The 16,606-nt window shown below is 38.4% G+C and overlaps 2 protein-coding genes across 2 annotated transcripts in view; both read left to right on the top strand.

Moving 5' to 3' along the window:
• The window catches only part of opn6b (opsin 6, group member b), a 31,378-nt gene extending 29,001 nt beyond the window's left edge, over positions 1 to 2,377 (top strand). Inside the window, exon 6 of the mRNA XM_069915485.1 lies at positions 380 to 2,377. Coding sequence (XP_069771586.1) covers positions 380 to 826 — 447 coding nt within the window. The 3' untranslated portion in view covers positions 827 to 2,377. The remainder of the gene's footprint in view (positions 1 to 379) is intronic.
• A 2,751-nt stretch (positions 2,378 to 5,128) lies between these two features.
• Positions 5,129 to 16,606, top strand: part of coch (coagulation factor C homolog, cochlin (Limulus polyphemus)) — a 29,542-nt gene continuing 18,064 nt past the window's right edge. The window contains exons 1-4 of the mRNA XM_069915248.1: positions 5,129 to 5,226; positions 5,549 to 5,615; positions 6,364 to 6,408; positions 6,698 to 6,854. Coding sequence (XP_069771349.1) covers positions 5,582 to 5,615; positions 6,364 to 6,408; positions 6,698 to 6,854 — 236 coding nt within the window. The 5' untranslated portion in view covers positions 5,129 to 5,226; positions 5,549 to 5,581. The remainder of the gene's footprint in view (positions 5,227 to 5,548; positions 5,616 to 6,363; positions 6,409 to 6,697; positions 6,855 to 16,606) is intronic.

The raw sequence follows: 16,606 nt of genomic DNA on the forward strand, positions 1-16,606 counted from the left end.
ACAACTTCTGCAATCAGCACTTTGTGAAGGCATCATGAGGCTACAATGGGAGTAGTTGAGAACTGAATGAAAAGGTCAATTGAAGATAGATAATGGTTCTAACTCTCCCCACCCATGTTTTAAAGATAATTGGTGCTACAGAAATATATCTGGAGCTTCATTTACTGTGAACTGCATTGAATAAATATTTAATTAGTAGAAGGTTTAACTTCAGATTGTACCATTGAAAATATAAAGCCGATGTGGGAGATACTGTGCAAGTCAGGCTATGTGAAAAGAGAAGCAGAGTTGATTACCTTTTATGTAGAATTCAGTCGAGAAGCAGCAACGATTCTCAGATTGAATCTTGATATAACAGTTGTTGTGTTCTGCCTTACAGGTGTCCTGTGTAATCTGCACAGCCTTTATTCTGGCTTGGTCCCCTTATGCTGTAATCTCAATGTGGTCAGCATGTGGTTACAGTGCACCAGCAATCACGAGCATATTGGCCAGTCTTATCGCTAAATCTGCCAGCTTCTACAACCCTATCGTTTACTTTGGTATGAGTCCCAGATTCCGGAAGGAGGTATGGGCTTTGTTCCAGTGTTTGAATGAAAACATCGATGCAGGCATCATGAAATCTGTAAATCGATTTGAGGAGAGGAAGGCACCAGAGGTGGGAAACAAGGTTGACAAGTATCTGGTACGACAGATTTCTGCATCAAAGAAATCAGAACTAGGAGCAGAACTTGAACCTTGTTTAGGTGCCACAACCAATACTAGTGTAACCTCTGACTTGAAAAAGAAGCAGACACAAGGGTTGGACATTGAATCAGTGCATCTTTAATCTGCATTGTTTAAGATTCATTCCCAATTTCACTTTCAATCTTGGAAGAGATGTTTTCAAAATCAAATGTTCTGTGATATTTTAGGATTTATTAGTAATACTTTGTTTTGTATAGAACCTGTTGTGAATACAAATGTTCTTAATCTTTCTATTTGGGTTCATGATATGGTTAGCTTCATCAATAAGGAAGAAAGGAATGCCTAATGACTCTAAAAGACTGAAGTTATGTAAAGCTAATAGGATTCTATTAGCATTCTATTCACAATAGAATGGAGACATGTCCATGCTGGTCGACTGTCCTGAACTGGGGAGGCAGCTGTGGAACAGTCACCTTTATTCAGGAGATTGTGGGAGGGGTCACAGGTACAGTCAGCCAATGGGTGTTCCTAGACATAAATATACAGACAGTGGTTTACCACACCTAATACTAGTCCAGTCCTTTTTTATGGGCAAGAGTAACAGAATTTCCAGAAACCTGTGGTCAGGACCAATGGTCCAAATGTAGTTTAAAAAGGTATACTTTTGGATGTAATTAACTGGATTAAGTATCACATTTAATTTCCACAAATTAATATATGCTGTGGTAAAGGCACCGGAGTTTTGATTACTGTTGAAGTCTATAATAAAATATATGGTTTGAAATGTGGTTCTGTAGACCTTGTTTTATGTGGTTGCCTAGGTTATCCAATCTGCCCTAGCACATTTGAAGGTGATTTTTGGAGACCATGTTAGGAATATATAGGCCAAACAGATGGTGATATCCATGACAAAGGGGAAGTGGGATGTGGAAATAGTTTTTGATTTGCAGATATGTTATTCTCCATTGTTTCAGCCTTGCTACTACCGGTACAACAAACTCGTGAAAGACAACTCCACTAATGGTCAACACTCAGAGGGGAACATCATGCAGCTGCCATTTACAGGTTTATGACACAAAAGAATAGTCCTGATTTAAAAAAAAAACTATTATAGTTCCCTTGCCATGATTTTTGTGTGTGGAAAGAAATGCTTGGAAAGATTGCCTCATGGACATAGCTAGCTTTATTGTAACTAATTTTTTAAATGTAAATGCAATAATCATATTTCTATTGAGCAAGAAAGCCATGTGAAAATTCATCTGTTATTCATGTGCTGGTGATGAAGTTGACTCTGCGATACTATTTTGTATTTGAGAAATGTATTCGGTTATTTCGTTAGAGAGAAAAGGATAAGGAAAATGATGTTGCAGTAAAAAGACTGCAGATGGGACTGGAACAATCTTAATGTTTCCTCTTCCAAGAGGACCACCACTGAAGATCCAGGAATGCTCTCAGTTGGAACAGGAATCTGCTCTGTCATCAGATGCACACTCCAGACTCCCTCTCCCAAATCATACAGTATGAGCATAATTTGGTTTGGAGGTACTATAGAAGGAGTATTAGATTAATATGACATGTAGCCTGCATCATTAATCCCTCTCCCACCAACTAATTTGCAAATTAACTTATTTAAATATGTGTTCGTGTTCTGCACTACTTCAATTTATTCCTCCCTGTACACAGCTCTGATAAGATATTGACAATTTGGTCCTGTCTCAGCACCATCCTGTAATTGAAATAATTCCAGAAATAAAATTTAGTTTATGATAAATTGTGCGTTCTTCATTTCCTACAATCAGATTTGTTTCTGTGAAGAAGCATGGAATATTTTTACAATTTTGAGGTACTATACAAATGTGGATTGTTGATTAACCATAGTGTGGAATTCAAAAAGTTATTGTTTAAGATAGAAATGTGTTTTCATAATCAATTATTAGAAATATAATGTGAAGAAATATTCCCCAAGTTCTTAGGATCGCATTGTGGGATGTTTTGGATTTGGTGATTTCTGATTTTGGTGATGACCGTGTCTTTGGCTATTTGCAGTTCTGATCATTTCACTCTTTGGTCAATGCTGGTTATTTCTAACTGGCATTTTCCAGCAGTGTTTATTTCTATTTATGGTGATTTATTCTGAATTTCCATCATGAATAATTTCCTTTCTTGGTAAGTTTTGGTTTTGTTTATTTCCAGTTCTGGCAACTTCCAGACATGATGATTTTGAGTTCCGAGTGTTTCTAGTTCCAGTGATTTCCAGTTCAAGACACTTTGTTCCAGTGATGGTGGTTTCCAGTTAGATAATTTTCTATCCTGGTTTTTTTTTTTGTTCATATACCTTCTGCTTACCTCAGATTCAGCTGAGTACCTAACGGAGGTAATATCTACTTCTGATTAATTCCTAAGAGAAAAGATTTTCACTTGCGGTTTTTGGGATTGAAAACATGTATTGAACTAGTGCTGGTAATTTTAGATTCAAATGATTTCCACTTGATGTATGTGCTTCTGGTGAAATTGGCAGATCTGGTAATGTTCAAGTTATGATTTTTAGTTCCAATTATATGCATGCCCTGGGTTTTTTTTTGTTTGGCTTTGTTCTTTTTCTGATTACAAATTTTCCCAGTTGTGGCAATTTCTATTTCTAGTAATTTATCAGATTTCACCTTTCTGATTTATTGTCAGAGTACACACATGACATTACATACAACCCTGAGATTCCTTTTTTTCCTGTGGGCGCGGAAGAATTACCACTAACTGGTAGTCAAAAGAAACTGTACACAGCCTATACGTGTAAACAAACAAAGAACTGTAAACGGATAATGAATGTAAACAAACTGCAATAAAGAGAGAATAAAATAGAAAATCAATAAAGTGCACAAGTAAGATGAGTCTTTGATTGAGTTTGTTGTTGAGGATTCTGATGATGGAGGGGTAGCAGCTGTTCCTGAACTTGGTGCGAGTCTTGTGGCACCAAGACCTCTTTCCTGATGGGAGCAGCGAGAACAGAGCATGTGCTGTATGGTGTAGGTCTGATGATCCTTGTAGATGTACTCGATGGCGGGGAGGGCCTGTTTCCACTACCTTTTCGAGGACTTTAAACTCAGGGGTATTGGTGTTCCCATACCAGACCATGGTATGGTCAGCACACTTTCCACCACACTTCTAGAAATTTGCCAGGGTTTATGGCGCCATACCAAACCTCCACAAACTCCTGTGGAAGTAAAGATGCTGACATCTTTCTTAACACTGCCTTTGGTGTGTTAGCTCCAGGAAAGATGCTCTGAGATAGTGACTCCCAAGAACCTAAATTTGCTCACCCTCTCCACCTGATCCCCCAATGATCCTGGGATTGTCCACCTCTGGCTTTCCTGAAGTCAACACACAGCTCCTTGGTTTTGGTGACATTGAGTGCAAGGTTGTTGTTGGTGCCCCATTCAGCCATGTTTTCATCTCCCTCCTGAATGGTGACTCATCCCTTTCCTTTATACAACCCACTACCATGGTATCATCAGGAAATTTGTAGATGGTGTTATTGTCATACCGAGCCACACATTTGTAGGTGTAAAGTGAGTCGAGCAGGGAGCTTGGAAGACAGCCCTGTGGCGCTCAGGTACTGATGGAGATTGGGGAGGAGATGTTCTTACCAATTTTCACTGTTTGTAAAGGTTCCATTGTTGCCAGGTTGAAACAAACATGAAATTCTTTAACTTTGTCTCCTGTAAGGAAGACGAGAGTTGCCACTTTGTCCAGTGCCCTCACAGAAATGAGGCCCCCAGCAAGGATTGAACATCAGAGCCACATGTGGTTGCGACTGTCTGGTTTCTTGTCATCTATAATCTCGGGGAGTTGTGGATCTACCATTTAATGTTCTGCTGAATTTTTAGATGGCGTGAAATGATCGAAAGTATGATTTTTATTTCAGGTAGAGCTTCACTTCTGATGAATTTCCAGATCGGACAAATTCCATTTCTTGTGAATAATGCTCCTGGTCTCTGCAGTTGATGTTTCCCGTGGAAATCAACCTGCATTCTGGTGATTTGTGGGCCATTGTGGGGAATTTCTTTGTGGCTGAGTAGATTTCCAGTTCTGGATCATTTCTGTTGCAGGCTCTTTTGTATCGACCAGCTGAGATCTCCTTCCCTTTTGTTTACGGGACAACTTCTTCGCCCCCCCCCCACCCACCCCCCCCCCCCCCCCCTCCCCGCAGATGCTGCCTGGTCTATTGGTTGTTTCGAATCTCGTCGCTCTTTCGGTTCTGGCGAATTTGCCACTTCGGGTTGTGCCTGCGGAGCCACATCGAGTCCCCACCATAAACAGCGTGGACCTGCCTCCAGTGCTGGACCATTCCAGGGCTGCAGCTCCCACAGCCCCATCCCGAGCCAGGTCTTCCTACGAAATGCCCATCTGGAACGCCTTGGCGTGACGCAGCCCGGCGTATTTAGGTGAATTGGAGAAGTTGGGACTGAGGCTGAGCTTTGAAACTGTTCTGGAGAACGGAGCAGATCCTCCCCCTTGGGCAACGGGCGTGGAAGTGCCTTAACACCAGTGAGTAGAAGTGCGCACGGGGCTCTCGGGGACGGAGGGGCGGGGGGCGAAGGGATGGGTCGGCGTCGTTCTGCACGACTCGCCCGAGTGATTCACGGAGCCCCCACGGTGAGTTGGAGTGAACTTCAGCCCGAGTTGGGGGTGCGATGCTCCTTCTGTTTGGTGCAGGTCGTCCCCACGACCAAGAGAGAGGGCGAGAGACGCCCTCGGGTTCCACTGGATACCAGTTTGGGGGTGGAACTCCCGCCGGGGCCGGTGTCAGGGGCTTCGGCTCGGGTGGCTGGTTCTGCCTCGAATTCATCTGCTCTGTTTTTGGCTGTAGCTCTTGGACCGGGACCCCTTCGATGTGGTTACCATGTCTCTTCTAATCAGGGCGACCGTCTTTCTCGGTAAGTGCCTGCTTCCTCGGGACAAGTCGGCGGGGAGACGTGGCCCCTCACACTGGCAGAGGAGGTTCACCTGCAGACTGAGGGGCTGTGGCCCACCGAGCCGGAGCGGAGTTAGATCTGGGAGAGGGAGAGCTGCAAATAGACCCATAGACCCTGAGTTGCCATCCTAGAGTTCACAATCATTCCCCAAAAAAGCGACCCCGGTCATTTTGTCCGACCCCGTTACTCAGCATAACACTCATTTATTTCTTAGATCACATCTTTCTTATGCTCACGTCTTGCAGATTTGGTTACTAGGTTCTTTTGTATTGCATTTAATTATTGGCGCGGGATGGCCTTTGATTTTTTTTACACGCCTCTATGTCTCCAAATTAAATGATACATTCTTAAACTTAATAGAACGAGTAGTACCCTGAAGTTCATTTATTGTCACGAGTGCCGAGGTACAATGTCAAAGTCAAACCCATCTTTAAGGGTTGCAAGTAACAGAGTGCAGAGTCAATTAGAATGGAGCACAGTCAACTGGTGTGAGGTTCGTTCAGGAGCCTGATGATAGCAGTGGGAAAGAAGCAGTCCTTGAATCTGATTTCACACTTGGCAACCTTCTTCCGGACAGGAGGAGGGAGAAGAGAGTATCACCGGGCGGATAAGACTATTAAAATAGTTGGCTGGTGGGAAGTGTAGATGGAATAAGGGAGATTTATGTGATGGTCAGAGTTACAAGGAATTTTCTTTTTGATGCATACAGGAACCATAACATTTACCTCAACTGCGCCAGGAGATCAAGGAGCAGGTATGCTTGAAAAAGTAAACATCATCTACATTTTTGCTATCTTGGACAATATTCAAGTTTTTAAAATTCTGTGTAGATAATCAATAGATTTATTGAAGCAGGATATACATGTATTTGTTTAGATCCCATGCAGCAGATTTTATGATCTAAATGTAGTTTTGTCCTCTGTTGCTTTCTCAGTAAACAACTTGTGGAGTGGTATCATTTGGTGGATTTAGTTTTTAAAGGATTGTTGATGGGATCATTTTGATGGTTCCGTTCTATTACATTGTGTGCTTTGTTCTTTAAGTGCCAGTTTCAATCGCCTGTTCCAGCAGAGCTACTCACTTAACACGGGGCCAGGTGGAGATGCTCTGCCCACCGAATTGTGATTATTCCCAGCTTGCACTCTGGGGATCTGGTGTCTATGCCTCGATCTCCAGTATCTGTTCAGCTGCTGTTCACAGGTGAGACTTTCCGAGTGAAGTTTATTCTTAAATAAAATCGAGGTGATCTCAAAATAAATTCCTGTCAGCATGAAGTCGGAAGTGTCCAAGGGCCTTGGCACCTCAATTGTTGAATTCCTGCACTAAATCTCAGACACATGACAGCGCATACAGCATTTTGGAAATTTTTGTTTATCTATAGAAATATTGGGCAGCTTTTGCATTTGGAATGATGGTGAAAATGTGAAATTTAAGGTTTCCAAACAGACGCTAACAGAAACAGTTTCACTGTGTTGCCACACCATAAATGGGAGGGGAAATCAGTTCAATCAAATAACATTCAGTTGGTTACAAACTGGTCTCACTATAAAATTCCCTGAAAATGTTTGGTGTATGAAGACCAAAGTAATTTTAATTGCACACCATTTTGCCTGTCTAGTCTGAAACAAAATGTTTATATTTGTATTATAAAACCACCAATATCTTTTAAAAAAAATCTTTTTATTTATTCTTTAAGTTGTATCGAATGAGCCAAACTTTATTTGATACTTTGTTAAAAAATGTGCATCAGCTAAAAGTTGTCTGTTTTTACTTTCTGGTTTGTTGCAATGAGGATTCTTAATGTAAATGACTGCTCATCCAGCTTGATAGCATCGTAGTTGCAGGGTGCCAGGAATCCTACTGAACCAACAGTCAGAAACAACCAGATACTATTTATTGTCATGTCATAAAACAGAAATGTAATATGACATGAAATTGCCTTTAGTCAGCCATAAGGTAGACAAAGATTTTCCATGAATATTGCCCAGCACTCCTTAGTCAAAAGCAAAAGAGTGTCCCCTCAGAGTCACCCGAGTGTCTGTGGATTTGCCTCCAGCTCTCCCCCAGCCTCTGCAACCCCACAAGACTCCAGTTCCGTTCAAACCATCGGCAACCTGAGCCCAGATCCAAATCACATGCAATCATCCTGAGCAGCAGTACAGTAAAGAGAGGATCAGGCTCACAGGTATCTGGACTTGCCCACAAAAATAAAGGAAATTGCTGAAATGAATTGAAATGTTCATTGTACAATGTACCAAGGTACACCATAAAGCCCTGATCTGCATGCAAGCCTTGAAAAAGGTGCAATTTTTACCCCAAGATAGCTTTAAAATTGTGCATAATTATCTTTAAGCGTCATTGTTTCAACAAATTCAGCGCAAAATCTTAAACTGGGTGATTATGAACATTGTTAGGTCCTCAAAGAGATCAGTAAATCTTTTCAAATGTATGGTTTCTGAAAAGAAAAACGGAGCTTGCTCAAGTTCAGGGGCACAAACTCCCTCTTTTCGACGAGGAAGAATGCATAAAAGGAGTCTCTAGTCTGACTCAATGAAATACTTAATGGGTCCAACCTATTCAAAGCAAATAAAATATTGAATTGCCTGAGCAAAACAAGAGAAAACAATGTTGAAATTATAATCAAGTGGTATTGTTTCTTGTTCAGTGTGCACGGATTGTAAGCTGTCTGTGTTTCTGGTCCCAGAAAACAATCAGATGCTGAACGTAGGGCAGAAATAAGTGATATAATTTATTCCTGGTATTATGGGTCTGATTAGTGATGAAGGAGCCACAATCTTTTCAACTTGGAAGAGATTTCTCTGACTGAAGATCATGTTATCAACATACACAAATTCTTTAGCTTCATGTTTGTGTTCTTGACACAGTGAAGTATATTGATTATTTGTTGATTAAGTGTTGTACAGATTCAGTGTTGCCATTTCAGAAAAATATTCCCACTATTTTTATGAAAGCTTGCTCAGTAGCTGGCTATTGCAGAGAAATACCTGTGAAGCAGATTTCATTAATATTTGAAAATTTTTAGATTCTGACACAAAATTGTATGTAATAAAAAGACTCATAAGGTATATTTTAACACGACTTTAAAATTAAATGTTGTAAAATCATGTGCTCACTTAGCTATTCTCTAAACTCTTGATTTCTCCTGTAATTGTAAATCTTGGATATTTGCTATTTAACTAATCACGGTACATGAAAATTTGCTCATCTGGCTCTGCCTAATGTATTTTCTTGATAATAGAACTGGATGTTTCCTTGTCATGGCTTTCCATTTGACAATCTGGCTTTAAAATTAAGTTTTAACCAATGAAAATATAAGCTCTATACTAGTTCTTCTTTGCCTAAACGGAGTCCTTAAATGATAAGGTTAACAGAGAGGCACCAGTAATGATATAAACTTTTTTTATGGAAATACTAATAAAGGATAGTAAAGACTGATTAGAAGGGAAAAGAAGTTATGCAAATAAAATACCATATCAAAAATTATGAGAAGATTGAGTGTTCCATTAAATCAGTGAGATCAGATTTGAATGTTTGCTTTAGTTCCATAGAGTTAAAACCAAAATATCAAACTGGTACCTAACGCTGCAGTATTTTTATTGCATCAGTCTGTCACAACTCTCTCTCAGTATAGCACAAAATAATGTGTGTTCTACGGATCACTGGATGAAAATTCAGTAGGAATTTTCTAACATCTATTGAACTCTACAAATAAATATCTGTTTAAAAGGAAAAAAAATAAAAGTACAGTATCTAGCATCTACAGGGATTGCAGATGTTGGATGTGAATTTTCCAGTTCCCTGAGACACACCCTTACAATGCCTATCTAATGTACTTGCATTAAGAATAAACAGTTTAAAAGACAAAAGAGTGCAAAATTTAAAGTAAATTTTAAAAAAAATATATGTATTGTGGTCCTTAATTATATAAAGCTCACTTTAATCAGCTAATTCCCGAAATTTGAATCCTGGTTGCTGGTTTTGTGCTGGTATGCTAACCATACCTCTATAATAATTAACTTCAACCCCATTCCCCTTAGTTTACAGATAGAGCCTTAATAATATACTTAATAATTAAGAGTCTTACTAAGCAGGGATAAGGAGAAACTTTGGGAGAGTTGCCCAGCAGTGATTGGCATCAGTCATCATTTTATTCAAACCCCTGCTGTGGGCGGGGCATGACTGGGGTGCTCCACTGGCTGAATATTTCCTCCCCAGGATTGTGTATTGCTTTTGAGAACATTTGCTTTTACAATTTTAAACATTTAATTTTTTAATTTATTCTTATTTATTTTCATTTTATTTAATTATTTATTACCTCACCCTTTTTTTTGCTGGTTGTTAGAATTCCAGATACTGAGGATTTTGACTGTTTAACAAGATTATATATATATTCTGAATATTTATCAGAGTATACAGATTAAATTTAAATTTTGTACATTTGGTCTCCTCACCGATCATAGATTACAGACTTAAATTTTAGGAGTTGAGAGAAAGCCATATAATATTTCATGATATATCTCGTATAAAGTGACTGGGTGTATAAGACAATCCCCAGAATTTCCACTTAAAATGTAAGTTTTGAACTATGTTCATTCTGTAAGACTATCCCAAGTCTAGCACTTCCAGCTGAGATCTTACTGCCCCAATAGTCTTTTACCAACCAACCCAGTGGAGTGATGCTGTTAAGCAACACAGTCTTGGTTATTTAAAATGTAGCTGATTCATTTCAAGTAATGGCAAAATACTGTCAATTATCCACTATAATATGCATCAAATGTCCCAGCTGGTGTAATGTAAACACTAGTAACCTCACTTAGATGTCGGTTCTTTTACTGAACAAACATGGTGTTGAGTATAATTGTTGGCTTCGTTTCCTGTGCTGTTATTTTTAGGTATGTTAGACAATTTTATAATACATTTTTATTGTTTTAATATAACATTACTATTCATCCAGCTTCCCAATTGTAAGTTTCAGTAGAAAAATATTTCATGGCAGGAGTTGCGTGCGGTTTCTGCTGTTCTCCATCGCCATGGAGGACGCTCTAAACCACAAGATATTAAGGTTCAGATTTTATAGTTGGCATATAAAATGACATCTGGTTTTAGGATGAAATTTTTAAGGTTCAAATTCTTTTTGTATGGCGACATATACGGTAATTATTCCAATGAATGTCTGTTTATATAAATGACAGCACGTGGCCTGGTAAACTTTGTATCCAATGTGTCATTTTCCTTAACCTGGCAGGAGTCTGAGATTAAAATACTCAACTAACATTTATGGTCCTGATAATTTAGTTCCAGATTGAAATGAACTGTTGAATTGTCATATGTACTGACACACAGTAAACAGCTTTGTTTGGAATGCTCTCTAACTATGTCAACTCCTATAAAAGGTAGTCCAATAGTAACATATAGATGTAGAAGTATTATTACAACAAATCAAATAGAAGTTAAACATGAAAGTCTGCAGACACCGTGGTTGAAGTAAAAGCATAATGCTGGAGAAACTCAGCAGGTCAAACAATGCACTTTATACAGCAATGTTAAAGATACATAACCAATGTTTCAGGCTTGAGCCTTTCATCAAGGTATGGAAAAACGTCGGTAGATGCAGCTTGGAGGAAATAACTTGCTCCTCCTCTGAATTATTAAATTTTATGCTAAAATATTTCCCAAAACTGCAGTTACAAGATTTGCATTTGACATCCTGATTCACATTCCAGCATAATTTTGAAACAAGAATAGAAACAGAGATGAACATAAACATGAGTGATTACTAGTGAGAATATTATTGTGAAGGAAGATTTTTAAACCTGCTAATTTCTTATATTTCTTAATATTAAATTGTTGAACAGTTGATTATTTTAAATGTACATGGACAGATTTATCTTCTCAGCAGGAACTAATCGAATTAAGGAATATAATACAAAATATAAGACTTTAAGTTTGGTTAAAATATACGACTAAATGATTTCACTGTGAAATTAATCCATTGGTCTGTTTGTATCTGTTTCTGATTTGCATTCATATTCAGCACTTTCACTGCCAATTCTCAGTACGGCCACTGAATGGAGCACTGTTTAGAAACAGAGTGTTCCACTTCAGATAGGATAATAACGTATATGGCCCATGCAGTTCTGTAGATGTTTGCATTTATTTCTGCTGACCTCTGGCTACCCTAGACCAATGAGTGAATAGGCCTTTGTTCCAGTTATAAATTGAAAAAAATTAACCTTCAATGTAGATGACATGCGCTGCAGAATTTGGTTGAATTACAGTGAACCATCAATGTTGGAAAAAAAACTTCTTACAATTTCAAATTTTAAACAATTTAACTTCCACACATTTGATTTGTTAATTGAAATGTCCTATTCTCCAGACAGTTTTGTGCTATTTTAGGATTTAACTGATAGGAAAAATGAAAAAGAATACCATTTACTCTATTGTTGTTCTAACAATACATTTTATTTCTTTGGGATGACATTGCTGTGCCATCTTTTAATCGTGCTATATCTGTTTCTCTGGCAGTTCAGTGAGTTAATTGAGTCCTTCATTGTCAAGTTAGCTGATCTCATTTATGACAGCAAGTCAGGCAAAGCATAAACTCTGTTTCTCTCTCCACAGAAGCTGCCTTTCCTGCTGTTTATTTCTGATTTCCATCTTTAACAGTTTTTTTGCTTTTCGGGGCAGTCATGCTAAAAATGTAGCTCAGATTTACTAGTTAAGAGAAGAGGGTTCCAAGTTGTTTCTACTCCCAACACTGTCACAAAGACACATGATTTAAATAAATAGTGGAAGATGCCAGAGCAACTCGAAAGAAATGCCCACATTAAAACTGTCATCAGGAGAAAAAGAGAGAGAATGTAGAAAAAAAAATAGCAAGAGGGCTTGAAATAAAAATGTGTTGAAGGCATATTGTTACAACATGCACTATTGGTGCCGAAAGTCTGAAAGGACACAAAATATGCTGGAAATACTCTGTGGGTCCATCTCTACAGGTGCTGCCCTGATACATGGTATTTGCAGCATTTTCTGTTTTGTTTCATAATGTTTGCCTTGTATTTTACTGAAGAAAAAGTATAATTTATTCAGCGGTAACTAAATTAGCAATGTCACATTTTTATCATCAATGATTTATCAAAAAAAACCACTTACAAATGAAAGATGCCTGCTTTACACATGTTCAAATTGCTGACTGGCCTCTTACAACTGTTATTTCAGGAAGCAGGATTCACTGGGTTAGAACTGTGGGAGTTTCCTGACCAAAGGTAGCCATTAAGCCCTATTCACCATAGGAATGAAGCTAAAATATTGCTTTATTTTGTAAGTAAATAAAACAAAATAAATAGGGAGAGAGAGCGAGAGACTTGTTTAAAATTGATATCAACTTGAGTAAGTTTTTTGTGTTAGCCTTTCCAAGTATAGATCCAAAGTGTTTACTTGATGAGAACAGGCATGCTTGTATAACATCAATATCTGCAGAAACAATGCATAATGTAGTATTGTATGAACCTGTTCTGTTCTGGAACACTCATCTACCCTTTAAAATCCAACATTATGGAACAGTTTAAAAAAAAAAAATCAGCTAATTCAAATCCCAAGTGCTGCATTTAATATTGAATATTGAATGTTGCATTACAGTAAATGATGAAAATCATGTTACTACTTTAATTCATTGATGATAACTTCAGGACAGTCTTTACAATTCATTGGAAAAATGTCTGTAATGGAGTACTGTGGTTCTAGTTGTCACACAATAGGAAGGATGTGATTGAACCTAAGAGAATGTATAGGAGGATCACCAGGATATTGCCCAGATGGGATGGCATTAGTTATCGGGAAAAAAATGGATAGGCTGAGCTTGTTTTCTCTGGAGTGAAAATTGTATGTAAGATTGAGAGGCATAAATAGGGTAGAGAGCCAACATCTTTATCCTGGGAGTATATCAGATCCAGGAATGCACAGATTTGAAATAAATGTATGAGGGATCTGAGGGGTAACCATTTTTTACACAAGGTAGTTGATTACTAGAATGTGCTGTCAAAGTTAGTGGTAGAATCTGTCCTTGAATCTAACTATGACATTCTGTATGCTGTGTGTAAATAAGTCGCTGACTATGCATAGCAGAATTTTATTCTAGCAATGGCCAAGAATACTGCTCAAGCTTACGTGTTAAGTTAATCTTGCTTAATGAATTATGTGGAGTTGGGTTTTATTTAGCATCTATTTGTATGGAATTTGTTTTTTTCTAAAAAAAATGGGGAAGCTTCATCAAAGAACCTCTTAAGAAATTAAATGAGAAATTAATTGACCAACCCTTTGATCGATCACCACTAGTCCAGTCACCTGACTGCGTCACCAACATTTTGTTGGTTGGATTCAGTTTGTAATTCTCTAATAGGAATTGCGAGGAAAAATTACCATCAGATTGAGGATAAATGTAAAGGTTGGAGATGCTAAGAAGGTAGTGATAGTACTGACTCAGTAGCAAGCTTGAAGGAAGAGTTTGGAAATTGCAAATGGGCGTCAACTCAAGGAATTGGATTTAGTAACATGAGCAATCAACAACCTGACCAAGGAAACAAAGGAAAGGATTCAACATTTCTGTGCAGCACTTTCTCTCCATGATACTCCAAATTCTCCTCACTTCACTTCTCAATCATATCCGATCACTGGATCATTATACCTTCTCCTTAAACTCACACAAACTGTAGGATTTTCATATTTCTGATTATGCAATTTTCACTTCTGTCATTATTTTGTGCTTCATTTCCATGACTTGCTGTGTCTTGCTATCCATGCACACCACATATGGGTAAGTGTTCTGCAGGAGAAGTTGTCTCAAGAACAAATGATGTTAAAAAGAGGATGGAGAAGTGTTGGAGTTGTTCAACTGAGGAACATTCTCCCATTCAGATCCTGACAGAAATGGAAATGAAGAACTGCTTATCACAGATGAATGGAGATTAAGAAGCTTAAACAATGCTGAGGGTGGGATGTAGCTCCCTTTGTTTCATCACCTCTGAACAAGAAATCACATGTGCAGCAAAGCAACCTGGTATAATACTGGTATATTTGCTGCTCCACCCAAACTGACCCTCAGCCCTCTCCCCTTCATTTGGATTCATATAGTGATGGAGCCCGCAAGAAGGGGTGAGGAGGAAATGATCCTCCTCATTTCACAACTGCTAACAGAGGTTGGTACTCTGGTTAGAAAAAAAAATAGTTGAATACAGAGTGTGGCTGAGCAGTAAAAGGAACAACCTAGTAGCTGGTTTGTTGGAGGGGGAATAAACAGGTCATCTTTGCAGTGGAGGACAACCATGGTGTGTATATAATAAATAAATAATAAAATAGAATGAAATAAATAAATAAATGCTTTTTTTTTTCCTCCCCTGATAAATCATTGGTGGTTTTGTGTGGAGTTTCCCGTCATATGAGCTGTAACTGGTCTTACCGCCCGAATGCCATGCTGACAACATTCTGACCAGTGTTGCTCGAAAAGAGATTGCAGTCAGTTCTGTGAACAGCATAAATAAGTCTTGTCTGCAAGAATCCCTGTTTTAGGTCAGAGATTTTTCATCGGAGTAGGTGGTGTCTGACCTATTCTTACACCATTGCTCAACAGATGGTCAGGGATTGATGAACAGTAGTTCTCGTTTGATGCAAGAAAAACAGTTCAGGTTTTTCTCCTTTATCACACCATCATCTAATGCCTGCAACTGTGCAAGAAACTTCATTGGATCAGACTTTCACAGCAATAGTCAAAAAGCAAAGTCCATGTGTGAATTTTTGGAGGACATGGAACTTCTCCCTTTGCCAACCACATGCACTTAAGGAGTCCCTGTCAATCTTGCCTGACTCATTTTCAAGCCAGAAGAAGAGGTTGTTGAGCCATGGAATAAACAGTAAATTATTTGAGAAAAATGCTCAAGATTTGAACTTGCATGTCTTGTCATGTGACCAGAGGCAGCATATCAGGAAAACAAGTGAGACAATGCCTCCTCTTTAGTTACTGAAACTTTGCATCAGACTGAGATGTTCCTGCTGCTTTGTTATTTTCTATTTACCTGGAGCATTTCAGAAAACTGCTTGTGTCTGTGGTTTGCTATTGTGGCTTAAAAACATGTATTGCATCTTTTTTGAATTTTGTTACAATAGGCAAACTCATATTCCGAGAAATGTATAGAAGAATGAGTTTGAGAAAAGGGATAAACTGTGGCCAAGTGGAAACTGCTTTCTTTTCCTCTCATCTTTAATTTCTCTACATTCTTTTCTGCTATCACAATAGTGGCCTTGGGTGTTACTTAAATGCATTGTTTCCAGAAAGAACAATCATTCAGAATATAGAGTTAAGATTTAAAATTGGAACTTTGGTCAATATGATAGTTTATTCAGCGGCATAAGTGAAAACTTAACTGGATGGCTTCAAATAAAATGGATCAATGATGATGTGGTATTTTGCAAAATGAATTTTTAACCTTTTTGTGTGAAGTTGTGTGAACTTTTGTTCAGATTTCTGTAATTGTACTTGCATAAAACACATTTTGATAATTTGATTCTTGTAGAAACAATGTTTGTTTTGCATCCTAACAAGTTATATAAGGCACACATGACTGAAAAAGAAGAAACAAAATTAAATTTATAAATCGAGTCACAACTTGTATGAGATTGAGCTCAGAAAATTCATTCATATTTTTCTGTTTTTTTTCTTTCTTGTTAATCTACACACTGCTACACACAGAAAACACCACCAGACTCCAGTAGAACTGCTTATTTGAATTTCGCACGCACCCCTTTAAGGCCAATGGGAGTTCCGCCCCGTGCAGCAGTGACATCGTCACATGTCTGGGGCGCGAGCAGTAGTCTAAGCCGCGAGGCGGGCAAACGGGGTTTGTTCGCTTACAGAGATGTGCGTCGCCACACAACCC

The sequence above is a fragment of the Narcine bancroftii genome, chromosome 2 (genome assembly GCF_036971445.1).
Source record: "Narcine bancroftii isolate sNarBan1 chromosome 2, sNarBan1.hap1, whole genome shotgun sequence".
Lineage (NCBI taxonomy): Eukaryota > Metazoa > Chordata > Chondrichthyes > Torpediniformes > Narcinidae > Narcine > Narcine bancroftii.